The following is a 13,366-nucleotide window of genomic DNA, read 5'->3' on the forward strand; positions in this document are numbered from 1 at the left end:
GGTGGCGGTCCACAAAGCAGGAGAAGGCAATAATAAAATAGCAAAGAGTTTTCAAGTTGCCCTTTCTTCAGTTACAAATGTAATTAAGAAATGGCAGTTAACAGGAACAGTGGAGGTCAAGATAAGGTCTATAAGACCAGGCAAAATTTCTGTGAGTTGCTCGTAGGATTGCTAGAGAAGCAAATCAGAAGCCTCGCTTTACTGCAAAAGACCTTTAGGAAGATGTAGCAGACTCTGGAGTTGTGGTACATTGTTCTACTTTTCAGTGACAACTACATAAATATGGCCTTCATGGAGGAGTCATCAGAAGAAAATCTCTCTTGCATCCTTACCATAAAATTCAGAGCCAGAAGTATGCCAAAGAACATCTAAACAAGCCTGATGCATTTTGGTAAAAAGTCCTGTGGACTGATGAGGTTAAAATATAACTGGTTGGCCACAATGATCAAAGGTATGTGTTGAGAAAAAAGGGCACAGAATTTCAGGAAAAGAACACATCATCAACCATTAAGCATGGGGGTGGATCAATCATACTTTGGGGTTGTGTTGCAGCGAGTGACACAGAGAACATTTCATGGGTGTAGGGAAGAATGGATTCAATTAAATTTCAACAAATTCTTGATGTAAACATAACATCTGTTTAAAAAAAAAAAATACTATATATTATTCCATTAGCGCCTGTTTTTGTCTAATTTTTAGTGTTTTGTGCCTTTTTCTGTTTGCACCAAGTTCATCTTTCCATGTGCGCTTTTTTAAAGCACCACTACAGTGTCATTTTGTTTTTTTTTTTACTATTTCATCGCTGGAGCGGTGCTTTAAATCTAAGTACCCCGAACCCCTAGTCTTATACTGACGCATTGCCATCTTCATCTTATCAGCGCCGCTCCGGTTGGACTTTGGAAGTTTGTGACTTGGTGGCTGCTCCAATATTTCATGGAGGGAGCGAGAGGTCACAAATCAATGCAAGTCTATGAGAGCCTCGTTCTGGCTCTTATAGACTTTCACTGAGAGCTTATGGCGTGACTTCTGGCCAGTCAGAAGTTAAGGTCACAAGATGATGCTATGGGACTGGAGCGATGCTGAAAAATGGTGAAGACGCCGGAGGGCAAATATAACACAGGGAGTTAGATTTAAAGCACCACTCAAGCTATGGAAGAAAAAACACTAAACTTGCCACTGTGGGTGTGGATTGGGATTTGCAAATGTCTTTGCCTGATTCTTAATTTCCAACTTTTCAAAAAGTTACAATATTTGTCACAAAAGTACTCCAGACCAATCCTGAAGTGATTTTCTATACACCAACATTTTTTTACATTTTTAAAAACTTAAAAAAAGCAGAATTTTTTTTGCACAAAATATATCAATCATATGCACCTGCAAAAAAAATAAAAATAAATAAATCAGTGAATACAAGATAAAAAAACCCCAAAATAAGTGTAAATGATGATTCAGCTCTAAATTACTTTCACATACACGATAGGGGGTGCTCAAAAGTTTAATACGGCGATATATACAACAAGGAAATTGTAGATTGGGACAATGTCATGGTAAATGAGGATAACGAACATAAATGGTGAAGTTTAAGGATATACTACTAGAGTCCTGTATAAAACTTATACCCTTTGGTAATAAAATGTCCAGGATTAAAAAAAACGCCACTATGGATCAATAAGACAGTAAAAAGTATAAGAAAGAAAAAGAAGGGCGTTCAAAATCTTGAAGGCTAAGGATACAGAAATATTATTTCTAGAGTATAAAGATCTCAATAGGAAATGTAAAAAAAAAATCAAAGTAGCAAAATTAGCTACTGAATCAAAAATGGCCAAAGACATTAAAATAAACCCCCAAACTTTTTATAAATACATCAATGCTAAAAGGAAAAAAAAAATGGTATCGGTCCCATAAAAGATTATAACAAGATAATTATACAGGATATAGAAAAGGCTGAGATATTAAACAGGCCCTTTTCATCCGCGTTCACTAAGGAACTGACTGTTTCAGGAATCAGTCAACAAGACAAAAATCAAAGTCCCCCGATAAGTAATTAAACACAAGAAGTGGTACGCCTGCATCTGAGTAAATTAAACATTGACAAATCCCCACACATATTGAGGGTATTAAGCTCAGTAATTGACAAACTGCTGTATTTAGTCTTCTTAGATTCTCTTGTAACAAGGTTGGTGACTCAGGATTGAAGAATGGCTGACATGGTATCGATATTTAAGAAAGGTAAGATGGTGGATCGAGGTAACTACCATCCGGTACTTCTGACATCAGTGGTGTGCAAGGTTTTTGAAGGCATTTTAAGAGATAACATGCAACTATATATTAGAGAGAATAATATAATAACTAATAACAAGCATGGATTCTTGGAAGATAAGCGTGTCTAACCAACATGTTGGGTTTCTATGAGGAGGTAAGTGGAAATCTGGATATTGGTAATGCAGCTGATGGGATTTATTTGGTCTTTGTAAAGGCATTTGATACTGTGCCACATAACAGTCTTGTAATGAAGCTCTAGAAGCAAGGACTAGGTGTTACGGTTGCTGCGAGCACTGGAGACTATGTCCAGATTTCTTGCTACTGCACATGTGCGAGCGCTGGAGACTAAGTCCAGATTTCTTGCTACTGCACATGTGCGAGCGCTGGAGACTAAGTCCAGATTTCTTGCTACTGCACATGTGCGAGCGCTGGAGACTAAGTCCAGATTTCTTGCTACTGCACATGTGCGAGCGCCGGAGACTAAGTCCTATCTTGGAGCCATTGCACATGTGCGGGTGACATCATCGCTGACACGAGGTCACATGTCTCTGACACCTTCTATGCCGATTGGTCGCTGGTCATGTGCTTGTGACGCCTTGCTCGGTGATAGGCCAGCATGACGTCACTCTAGTCGTTCTGGCAGCGGATTGGCTCTGGTGTCCTCCATCTTGGATGAGGCACAGAGTCTATATAAGACCCTGACACACACCGCATGGCGCTCAGTCCTCTTGGTTCATGCATAAGAGTAGACGCTCTGTGCGCGTTCCTCTAGGCATTCCTCTGTCTATGCTAGGTGAGCGCTACCGGCAGGGTAGCGTTCTTATACCTTACAGCTTCGGCTGCTGTCCGTATCCTTACCTCTTAGGGGAGCGGACATAGGCAGGTGCCTGAGGCACATGGTCTGGCTGGGCCTTGTGATTCGACTCGTAGGTGGACGTTGCCGCTAGGGTAACGTTCCTTATACTGCGTCTGGCAGTTGTTCGTATCCTCGCACACTAGGGGAGCGAACAGAGGTAGGAGCTTTGTGCGGCTTACGCTGCTGTTCGTCTCTTTTGCACCACTAGAAGAGCGGACCTAGGCAGGTGCCATATCTAGTGGTTCGTGTCCTCGCACACTAGTGGAGCGAACGCAGGTAGGAGCTTTGTGCGGCTTACGCTGCTGTTCGTCTCTTTTGCCCCACTAGAAGAGCGGACCTAGGTAGGTGCCATTTCGCACACATTGCCTTTGTCTCTGTGATTATTAACAGAGATCATTCCACACACCCTCCAAGTAAGGGAGGAATTGCTTTACTTACTTATTATATCCTTCTGTGAGTTAACAGAGGTATTGCACTCTGCCATAGTCTGCAGCAAAGTCTTTGCACGGTGGACCCTGACTGTCTGAAACTCCTTTAGGTTATTATCAGACAGCCCCCCGTAACATTAGGACTGAGCCAAGGGTCTGGCAGTTATGGCAGAATATCAGCAGTTACATCGTTACATACAAGTACTTGAGTCACGGCTCAAGAGTATAGAGCAGTGATGGCGAACCTGTGGCACTCCAGCTGTTGCAAAACTACAATTCCCATCATGTCTTCACAGCCAAAGCTTTTGCTTTGAATGGCCAGGCATGATGGGAATTGTAGTTTTGCAACAGCTGGAGTGCCACAGGTTCGCCATCACTGGTATAGAGAATAAACCTCAGACCATGGTGACAGCTGCACATGATCCTCGACTTGCTCTGCCAAACAGATATTCTGGCGATGCCAGATCATGTCGTGGTTTCATTAGTCAGTGTCCGATACACCTAGAGGTCAACTCTTCTCGCTTCTCTACGGAGAGGTCCAGAGTAGGCTTTATCATCTCCTTACTTCAGGACAAAGCCTTAGAATGGGCGACTCCCCTATGGGAGCGCTCTGATGTGGTTACTCTGAGACATCAAGACTTTCTTGATGCTCTTAAGGCGGTATTCATGGGTCCGCAGGTTACCCATGATGCGGCCCTGAGACTGTTAGATCTATCTCAGGGTTCGTTATCCACTAGTTCTTATGCCATTGCTTTTAGAACTCTGGTCTCAGAACTAGATTGGCCAGAGAAGGTGTTGATTCCTATCTTCTGGAGAGGGTTGGCAGGCTATGTCAAGGATGCTCTTGCTACTCGTGAGGTCCCTGCTTCTCTGGAGGACTTGATCACAGTAGCAACGAGAATCGATGTACGCCATAAGGAACGTAGACTCGAGGTCTCTTCCTCACGCCCTAAGCATCGGGCTATTCCAGTTGTTGAGGGTCCACTACCATCTTCCTCAGCATCTGAAACATCTCCCACTCCCATGGAGTTAGGTCATACGTTCTCCAGACTACGCAAGTCTGGTCCTCCTATATGTTATGTATGTCGTCAGGCTGGGCACTATGCCAACAAGTGTCCTAGTCGTCAGGGAAACTCCCTGGCCTAGTAACCATTAGAGGGGGGTTACTAGAGACGTCTTCTGCACCCTCTAAGTGTTGTATCCCAGGTCAGCTCTCGTTATCTGAGAATACATGGCCTATTATGGCTTTTGTGGATTCCGGAGCTGACGGGACTTTTGTGTCCTCAGGATTTGTAAAGGGACACAATATTCCCTCTATCATGTTAGAGGCGCCTATTCCTGTCCATGTTGTTAATGGAACTATGTTGTCTGACTCCATTACATTGAGGACAGTTCCCTTGCGCCTTTCCCTGTCTCAGGGTCACATAGAGGAGATTTCTTTTCTTGTTTTGCCTGAGGGTATAGACGACGTTCTTCTGGGTCTTCCATGGCTTCGGACTCATGCTCCTCACATTGACTGGGAGTCTGACAGCATTATTAGTTGGGGTTCGAAATGTCAGTCCCGATGTCTTCCCTTACCACCTAAGGTCGTTGCGGTTGCATCAACTGATCTCTCTCCCATACCTACACCCTATTTGGATTTCGCTGACGTGTTCTCCAAACAGGGTGCTGAGGTTCTTCCACCCCATAGGCCGTATGACTGTGCCATAGACCTTATCCCAGGTTCGGTTCCCCCTAAAGACAGGGTTTACCCCCTGTCGATACCTGAGTCGGAGGCCATGTCGACCTATATAAGAGAGAGTTTAGAGAAGGGGTTCATTCGTAAGTCTGTCTCTCCCGCGGGAGCTGGGTTTTTCTTTGTTCGGAAGAAAGAGGGTGAGTTGCGTCCCTGCATAGATTACAGGGGTCTCAACGCAATCACAATAAAGAACAAATACCCATTACCTTTAATTTCGGAGCTCTTTGACAGACTGAGAGGAGCTCAAGTTTTTACGAAGTTGGATCTGCGGGGTGCGTATAACTTGGTACGAATTCGAAAGGGTGACGAATGGAAGACCGCTTTTAACACCCGAGATGGTCACTATGAATACCTCGTCATGCCTTTTGGGTTATGTAATGCACCCGCAGTATTTCAGGACTTCGTAAACGATGTGTTCAGGGATTTACTGTTATCCTCAGTAGTGGTGTATCTGGACGACATCCTGATTTTTTCTCCTGATCTGGAGACTCATCGTCAGGATGTCGTTCGTGTCCTTTCCCGTTTAAGGGAGCACTCATTGTTTGCTAAACTCGAGAAATGTGTATTCGAGCAGTCCTCATTGCCTTTTTTGGGTTACATTATCTCACAAGAGGGCCTGGCTATGGATCCTGCAAAGCTCTCTGCTGTCCTGCAATGGTCCGAACCTCATTCCTTGAAGGCGGTGTAACGCTTCTTAGGATTCATAAATTTTTACAGGCAGTTCATACCCCATTTTTCTACTTTGGTGGCCCCTTTGGTGGCCTTGACTAAGAAAGGTGCTAATCCCAAAGCCTGGTCTACTGAGACATCTCAGGCTTTTGAGGCAGTAAAAAGACACTTTTCAACTGCTCCCGTTCTTCAAAGACCCGATGAGAGTAAGCCCTTCCTCTTAGAGGTGGATGCCTCTTCAGTGGGTGCTGGTGCGGTCTTGTATCAAAAGAACGGTGCAGGTAGAAAAAGGCCGTGTTTCTTCTTTGCTAAAACCTTTTCACCGGCAGAGAGAAACTATACCATTGGGGATAGGGAACTGCTCGCCTTGAGATTAGCCTTGGAGGAGTGGCGTCACTTGCTGGAAGGAGCGAAACATCCTTTACAGGTCTACACAGACCATAAGAATCTGACGTACTTACAAACCGCTCAGCGTCTGAATCCTCGCCAAGCCCGCTGGTCCTTGTTTTTCTCCCGCTTTCACTTCTCCATCAACTATCTGTCTGGGAGTAAGAATAACAAGGCAGACGCCCTGTCTCGCTCTATGCTTTCTACCCAGGAAGAGATTGACGAACCTCGTCTTATCCTTCCCTCCAGGGTTTTTCATACGCTCTCCCCTGTGACGTTAGACCAAATCCCACCGGGCAAGACCTTTGTTCCGCCTGATCGACAGAATGATATACTGTCATGGGCCCACACCTCAAAGGTGGGTGGGCATTTTGGTATTAGGCGGACACGAGAGTTACTGGAGAGGTGGTATTGGTGGCCACACTTAGCCAGCCACGTCAAGAGATATGTCGGTTCCTGCTACTCGTGTGCTCGCAACCGTCCATTACGACAGAGACCGGCTGGGCTCTTGCATCCTTTACCAGTGCCAGATAGACCATGGGAGGTGGTAGGCATGGACTTTGTGGGTGATCTTCCCTGTTCACAGGGACATAGATTTGTGTGGGTCATTACGGACCATTTCTCCCGGATGGTTCATCTCGTACCGTTATCGAGAATCCCATCTTCCAGGGTACTAGCCAAACTATTCCTCAAGCATGTCTTTAGGCTTCACGGGATGCCAGATCGTATCATTTGTGACAGAGGCCCGCAATTTACTTCCCGTTTCTGGCGAGATCTTTGTAGCCTTCTGCAAATTGAGTTGAATCTCTCTTCGGCATACCATCCGGAGACCAATGGTTTGGTTGAACGTACCAATCAATCTATGATTATATACCTTCGACACTTTGTTGCTGAGAACCACGATAACTGGTCCTCCCTCCTACCCTGGGCAGAATTTGCCCTTAACAATTCGCTGGCTGAGGCCACTGGGCAGACACCGTTCGTACTCAATAATGGGCAACACCCTAGGGTACCGGTACCGTTTCCCGCTGCTGCACCTCCTGCTCTTGTGGCCGACTGGGCAACTAATGCCAGAGAGGTTTGGGATCGGACTCAAGAGTCGATCCAAGCAGCTAAGGACCATATGAAGACGGTGTCCGATCGGTTTCGTCGCCCGGCTCCTGTCTTTTCTCCAGGGGACTTTGTGTGGCTCTCTGCAAAACACGTGAGACTTAGAGTGAGCTCTGTCAAATTTGCTCCTCGCTTCCTGGGTCCTTATGAGGTTCTTCGACAGGTAAATCCTGTAGTCTACCAATTGAAGTTACCTGTCCATCTTAGGATTCATGACAAATTCCATGTCTCACTGCTAAAGCCGGCTATTTTACCTCACGCTCGTGAAGTGCACTCTCCTGCCTCTGATTCCTCTCGCTCTAGCTATGAGGTACGAGCCATAGTTGGTTCTAAGATGGTTAGAGGGCGCAGGTTCTTCTTGATAGATTGGGAGGGCTATGGTCCGGAACATCGCTCTTGGGAGCCTGAGGAGGCTGTCCATGCTCCCGACTTAGTTGCCGATTACCTGCGTCGCCGGGAGGGGGGTCCTTGAGGGGGAGGTACTGTTACGGTTGCTGCGAGCACTGGAGACTATGTCCAGATTTCTTGCTACTGCACATGTGCGAGCGCTGGAGACTAAGTCCAGATTTCTTGCTACTGCACATGTGCGAGCGCTGGAGACTAAGTCCAGATTTCTTGCTACTGCACATGTGCGAGCGCCGGAGACTAAGTCCTATCTTGGAGCCATTGCACATGTGCGGGTGACATCATCGCTGACACGAGATCACATGTCTCTGACACCTTCTATGCCGATTGGTCGCTGGTCATGTGCTTGTGACGCCTTGCTCGGTGATAGGCCAGCATGACGTCACTCTAGTCGTTCTGGCAGCGGATTGGCTCTGGTGTCCTCCATCTTGGATGAGGCACAGAGTCTATATAAGACCCTGACACACACCGCATGGCGCTCAGTCCTCTTGGTTCATGCATAAGAGTAGACGCTCTGTGCGCGTTCCTCTAGGCATTCCTCTGTCTATGCTAGGTGAGCGCTACCGGCAGGGTAGCGTTCTTATACCTTACAGCTTCGGCTGCTGTCCGTATCCTTACCTCTTAGGGGAGCGGACATAGGCAGGTGCCTGAGGCACATGGTCTGGCTGGGCCTTGTGATTCGACTCGTAGGTGGACGTTGCCGCTAGGGTAACATTCCTTATACTGCGTCTGGCAGTTGTTCGTATCCTCGCACACTAGGGGAGCGAACAGAGGTAGGAGCTTTGTGCGGCTTACGCTGCTGTTCGTCTCTTTTGCACCACTAGAAGAGCGGACCTAGGCAGGTGCCATATCTAGTGGTTCGTGTCCTCGCACACTAGTGGAGCGAACGCAGGTAGGAGCTTTGTGCGGCTTACGCTGCTGTTCGTCTCTTTTGCCCCACTAGAAGAGCGGACCTAGGTAGGTGCCATTTCGCACACATTGCCTTTGTCTCTGTGATTATTAACAGAGATCATTCCACACACCCTCCAAGTAAGGGAGGAATTGCTTTACTTACTTATTATATCCTTCTGTGAGTTAACAGAGGTATTGCACTCTGCCATAGTCTGCAGCAAAGTCTTTGCACGGTGGACCCTGACTGTCTGATACTCCTTTAGGTTATTATCAGACAGCCCCCCGTAACACTAGGGGAGCCTATAAGCAGATGGGTAAATTGATTAAAAGAGGAAACAAAGAGTAGTCATAAATGGCACATTCTCCAATTGGGCAACAGTCAGCAGTGGGGTACCGCCGGGATCCATGCTAGGACCGATTCTTTTTAATCTTTTTATTAATGACCTTGTGGATGGATTGATATTAAAGTGTCAGTCTTTGCTGACGACACCAAACTATGTAAGATATTAAAAAGATTAACAGTACAATATTACATAATGATCTGGATAAGATGTCAAAATGGGCAGACACTTAGCAAATGAGATTTAATGCTTATAAATGTAAAGTAATGCACTTGGGATGGAGTAATCCTATTGCTGCATAGATGGACCTAAATTCTGACAACAGACAAGGAGAAAGACTTGGGTATTCTGGTTACAAGTGAGCTGAGCAGCAGCACTCAATGTCAAGCAGCAGCTGCAAAAGCATTCAAGACTTTAGTGTGTATAAAAAGAGAGATTAGATCCTGAGATCCCAACGTATTGTTACCCCTCTGTAAGTCACTTGTAAGGCCACATCTGGAATATGGGATCCAGTTTTGGGCTCCACATTTTAAAAAAGATATTAATAAGATAGAGTCAGTTCAAAGGTGGGCACCAAGGTTAATTAGATTAAAGGAATGGAAGGCCTCCCATATGATAAGAGGTTGAAAAAAATTAAATTTGTTTAGCTTACAAAAAAGACGTCTCAGAGGAGATCTCATTTATATGTTTAAATACATGTATGTTCAATATAAAGAACTCGCACATAACGTATTCCTTCTAAAGACAATACTAAGGACCAGGGGACACTCACTGCGAGTGGAAGAAAGACAATTTCTGCAGCTAAATAGGAAAGGGTTCTTTACAGTTAGTCAGATTATGGCATGCCCTACCACAAGTGGTAGTAATGGCTGACACTATAAAAAAAAAGGGCTGGATGATTTCCTCAGGACACACAACACTGTTGGGTATAAATGATTTAACACTAGAACTACTGAGGTAGTCATTTTGACTACTTTGCACTATGTATTTCTATATAGGTGTCACGAGTCCAGTAGTTCTAGTGTTAAAGGCATAATCTAGATTTGGTGGAGGAAGGTTGAACTAGATGGACCTAGGTCTTTTTTCAACTTATGTAACTATGCAAGACGTAAGAAAAAGAACTTAACGTATGGATGAGCTCACTAACAATTATAAAATCAAAAGTTTATTGGTAACAAAAAGCACATGGTTAAAAGCAATAATATTCTAATACCTGCACCAATCCATCCAAAACCCAAACTGTGTGTATATATATATATCTATTATATAAAGCTGAGTGTATGTATGTATGTATGTATGTATGTATGTATGTATGTATGTCCACTAAAGGAATCTGCACCGCCACATTTACAATCACAACATTTTTGCACAGACATCCCATTTGACTCAGGGAATGTCATAGACTATGTTTTGAGAGGAAAATTTAACCCTGCGCTTTACAGTTATCTGTCTCTCTGTTATTCTCCCAGTCTCAGTATGTCTCTTTCCTTGTCTGTCTGTCTCTTTCCTTGTCTGTCTGTATGTCTCTTTCCCTGTCTGTCTGTATGTCTCTTTCCCTGTCCGTCTGTCTGTCTCTTTCCCTGTCTGTTTCTTTCACTGTCTGTCTCTTTCCCTGTCTGTCTCTTTCCCTGTCTGTCTCTTTCCCTGTCTGTCTGTCTCTTTGTCTGTCTGTCTCTTTACTTGGCTGCATTGTGATAAACCAACATTCCATTTAAGGGTGTGGCTGCGCATTCTTCTGAAGTTCTGGCTGCACTGTGACTCTCAGCTCCATTGACTTTAATGGTGGCAGGTGTTTTGGCAAATAACTGTAAAGCACAGGGTTAAAATTTCCCCTCAAAACATAGTCTATGACATTCCCGGAGTCAAATGGAACGTTTGTACAAAATTTCTTGATTTTACATGCAGCGGTGTGAATTCCTTTAGCGGACATAGACACATACATACAGCTTTATATATTAGACTAGCTGTAGTACCCGGCATTGCCCAGGATAGTAACTGTCTCTCTCTGTCTCTTTCCTTGTCTGTCTCTTTCCCACAGTCCAAGCCGAAACTGAGTTTTGGCTTGGACCGTGAAGAAGGCAGTTTTCACCGCCGAAATGCGTTGTCCGTGATGCATTTGTCCTGCACCTATTCTATGCTTCCAGCTCTGTTATATTTTTAACTAGCTGTAGTACCCGGGCGTTGCCCGGGATAGTAACTGTCTCTCTGTCTCTCTCCCAGTCTCTGTGTGTCGCTGTCTGTCTGTCTCTTTCCTTGTCTGTCTCTTTCTATTTCTCTGTATTTGCATCAGTCTATTTGTCTCAATCTCTGTATCTGTCTGTCTCTCTTTCTCTGTCTCTTTGCCCGGCTGTCTCTTTGCCCGGCTGTCTCTTTGCCCGGTTGTCTCTTTCCAGGGCTGTCTCTTTCCAGGGCTGTCTCTTTCCAGGGCTGTCTCTTTGGGCATCTGTCTCTTTGCCCAGCTGTCTCTTTGCCTGGCTGTCTTTTGGGCGTCTGTCTCTTTTCCCGGCTGCCTCTTTTCAGGGCTGTCTCTTTCCCGGGCTGTCTCTTTTCCCGGGCTGTCTCTTTTCTAGGGCTGTCTCTTTTCCAGGGCTGTCTCTTTTCCAGGGCTGTCTCTTTTCCAGGGCTGTCTCTTTTTCAGGGCTGTCTCTTTCCAGGGCGGTCTCTTTGCCAGGCTGTCTCTTTTTCTGGGCTGTCTCTTTGCCGGGCTGTCTCTTTCCAGGGAGGTCTCTTTCCAGGAAGGTCTCTTTGCTCATCTGTCTCTTTGGGCATCTGTCTCTTTGCCCAGCTGTCTCCTTGCCCTGCTGTCTTCTTGCCCGGCTGCCTCTTTCCAGGGCTGTCTCTTTGCCTGGTCTGTCTCTTTGCCCGTCTGTCTCTTTGCCCATCTGTCTCTTTCCAGGGCTGTCTCTTTCCAGGGATGTCTCTTTCCAGGGCTGTATCTTTCTCCGGCTGTCTCTTTGCCCAGCCTGTCTCTTTCCCATTCTGGCTCTCTATGTCTGTCTGTCTTTTTCTGTCTCTCTCTATCCGTCTATCCTATTTTATACTAACAGTTTATTTTGTTTATGTTTATTTATAGCCTATAGCATCTTATGCTACACCCCTTGCCCAGACTCTACAGTGTAAACGCTCCAAATCATCCTCAAAAATTCAAAACTCCTCAAAAACTTGAAGCTTCTGCTTATTTTCTGCTCTGAAAACTCCAAAACTGCAAAAACCAATGTGGCATTATTGGTCAGCTGCTGCTTTTTCACCCTTCATGGCTAGTTACAGACATGGTCATGGCCTGAGGAAAGTCAAAACGCTTAGCCTTATGCATTTTTTAATAAACTTCTTTGGCTGTATTTACATCAGTTACTATTTTATTGTGTCTGAGCAGACGTTTTTAAAGATCAATTGATCTTCAGGACTATAACAAACCCGGACCGACACTGAATACAGACTCTGAAAGGCTCATTTGAATGCAAACACTGCCCAGAATTACAAATAGAAATGTTATGAGACCCTCCATAGTTGCTTACCTGTTTAGGAATCATTCTTGCTTCTTGAGACATGTATGAAATATTAAAAACACCATAATGTTTGGTAATAGTTGGGGTGACAGAGAGATATATACCCCAAAGCAAGTTTGAACGTAGTTCTAAGATGGAAACAGTTTCTGGTGATACTGAGATTGTTTGCTCTCCAAGAATTGAATGTGAGAGTGGAGAGCGCACCTATATAAAAAAAAAAAGCAAAGAAACACTTATCACAGGCAATCATGTCACATTATATATACAGGGTGGGCCATAGGTATGGATACACCATGATAAAATGGAAGTGGTTGTCAAGAGTGGAAGAAGAGAATCGTGTTGACAATTCAACACAATGGGCAGCACTTTGAGCACATCATTTAGTGGGTTACTGTTGTTGCTCCATGTCACAAACGTGTCAATAACTTGATAATGAATAAAGCTACGTTAAAAATGAGCACACCATTTTCTTGTGCAATTCTCTATGTGTTTGATGTGTCACATGACCCCCTTCCCATTGACAAAAGTAAAGTTAAATTCAAAATGGCGGCTTTGCAAATGGCCGCCATGGGTGTCACCCAGCCTCAAATGTTTTGCCCCTCCCATGAACTAATACACCACAAACGGTAAGGTGATATCAGCAACCACTTCCATTTTATCAGGGTGTATCCATACTTATGGCCCACCCTGTATTATCTATCTATCTATCTATCTATCTATCTCTGGCAAAAATTAAGAGACCACTGCAAAGTTTAAAGTTTTTCTTATTTTTC

The 13,366-nt window shown here is 44.8% G+C and overlaps 1 protein-coding gene across 2 annotated transcripts in view; it reads right to left on the minus strand.

Annotated features, from left to right (window-relative positions):
- TMEM132A (transmembrane protein 132A) overlaps nt 1-13,366 on the minus strand; it is an 849,435-nt gene that overhangs the window by 4,032 nt on the left and 832,037 nt on the right. For both annotated transcript variants that reach the window (XM_075349137.1, XM_075349136.1), the window contains exon 11: nt 12,603-12,797. In XM_075349137.1, the coding sequence (XP_075205252.1) occupies nt 12,603-12,797 (195 nt within the window). The remainder of the gene's footprint in view (nt 1-12,602; nt 12,798-13,366) is intronic.

The sequence above is a fragment of the Anomaloglossus baeobatrachus genome, chromosome 5 (genome assembly GCF_048569485.1).
Source record: "Anomaloglossus baeobatrachus isolate aAnoBae1 chromosome 5, aAnoBae1.hap1, whole genome shotgun sequence".
NCBI classification, from domain to species: Eukaryota; Metazoa; Chordata; class Amphibia; order Anura; family Aromobatidae; genus Anomaloglossus; species Anomaloglossus baeobatrachus.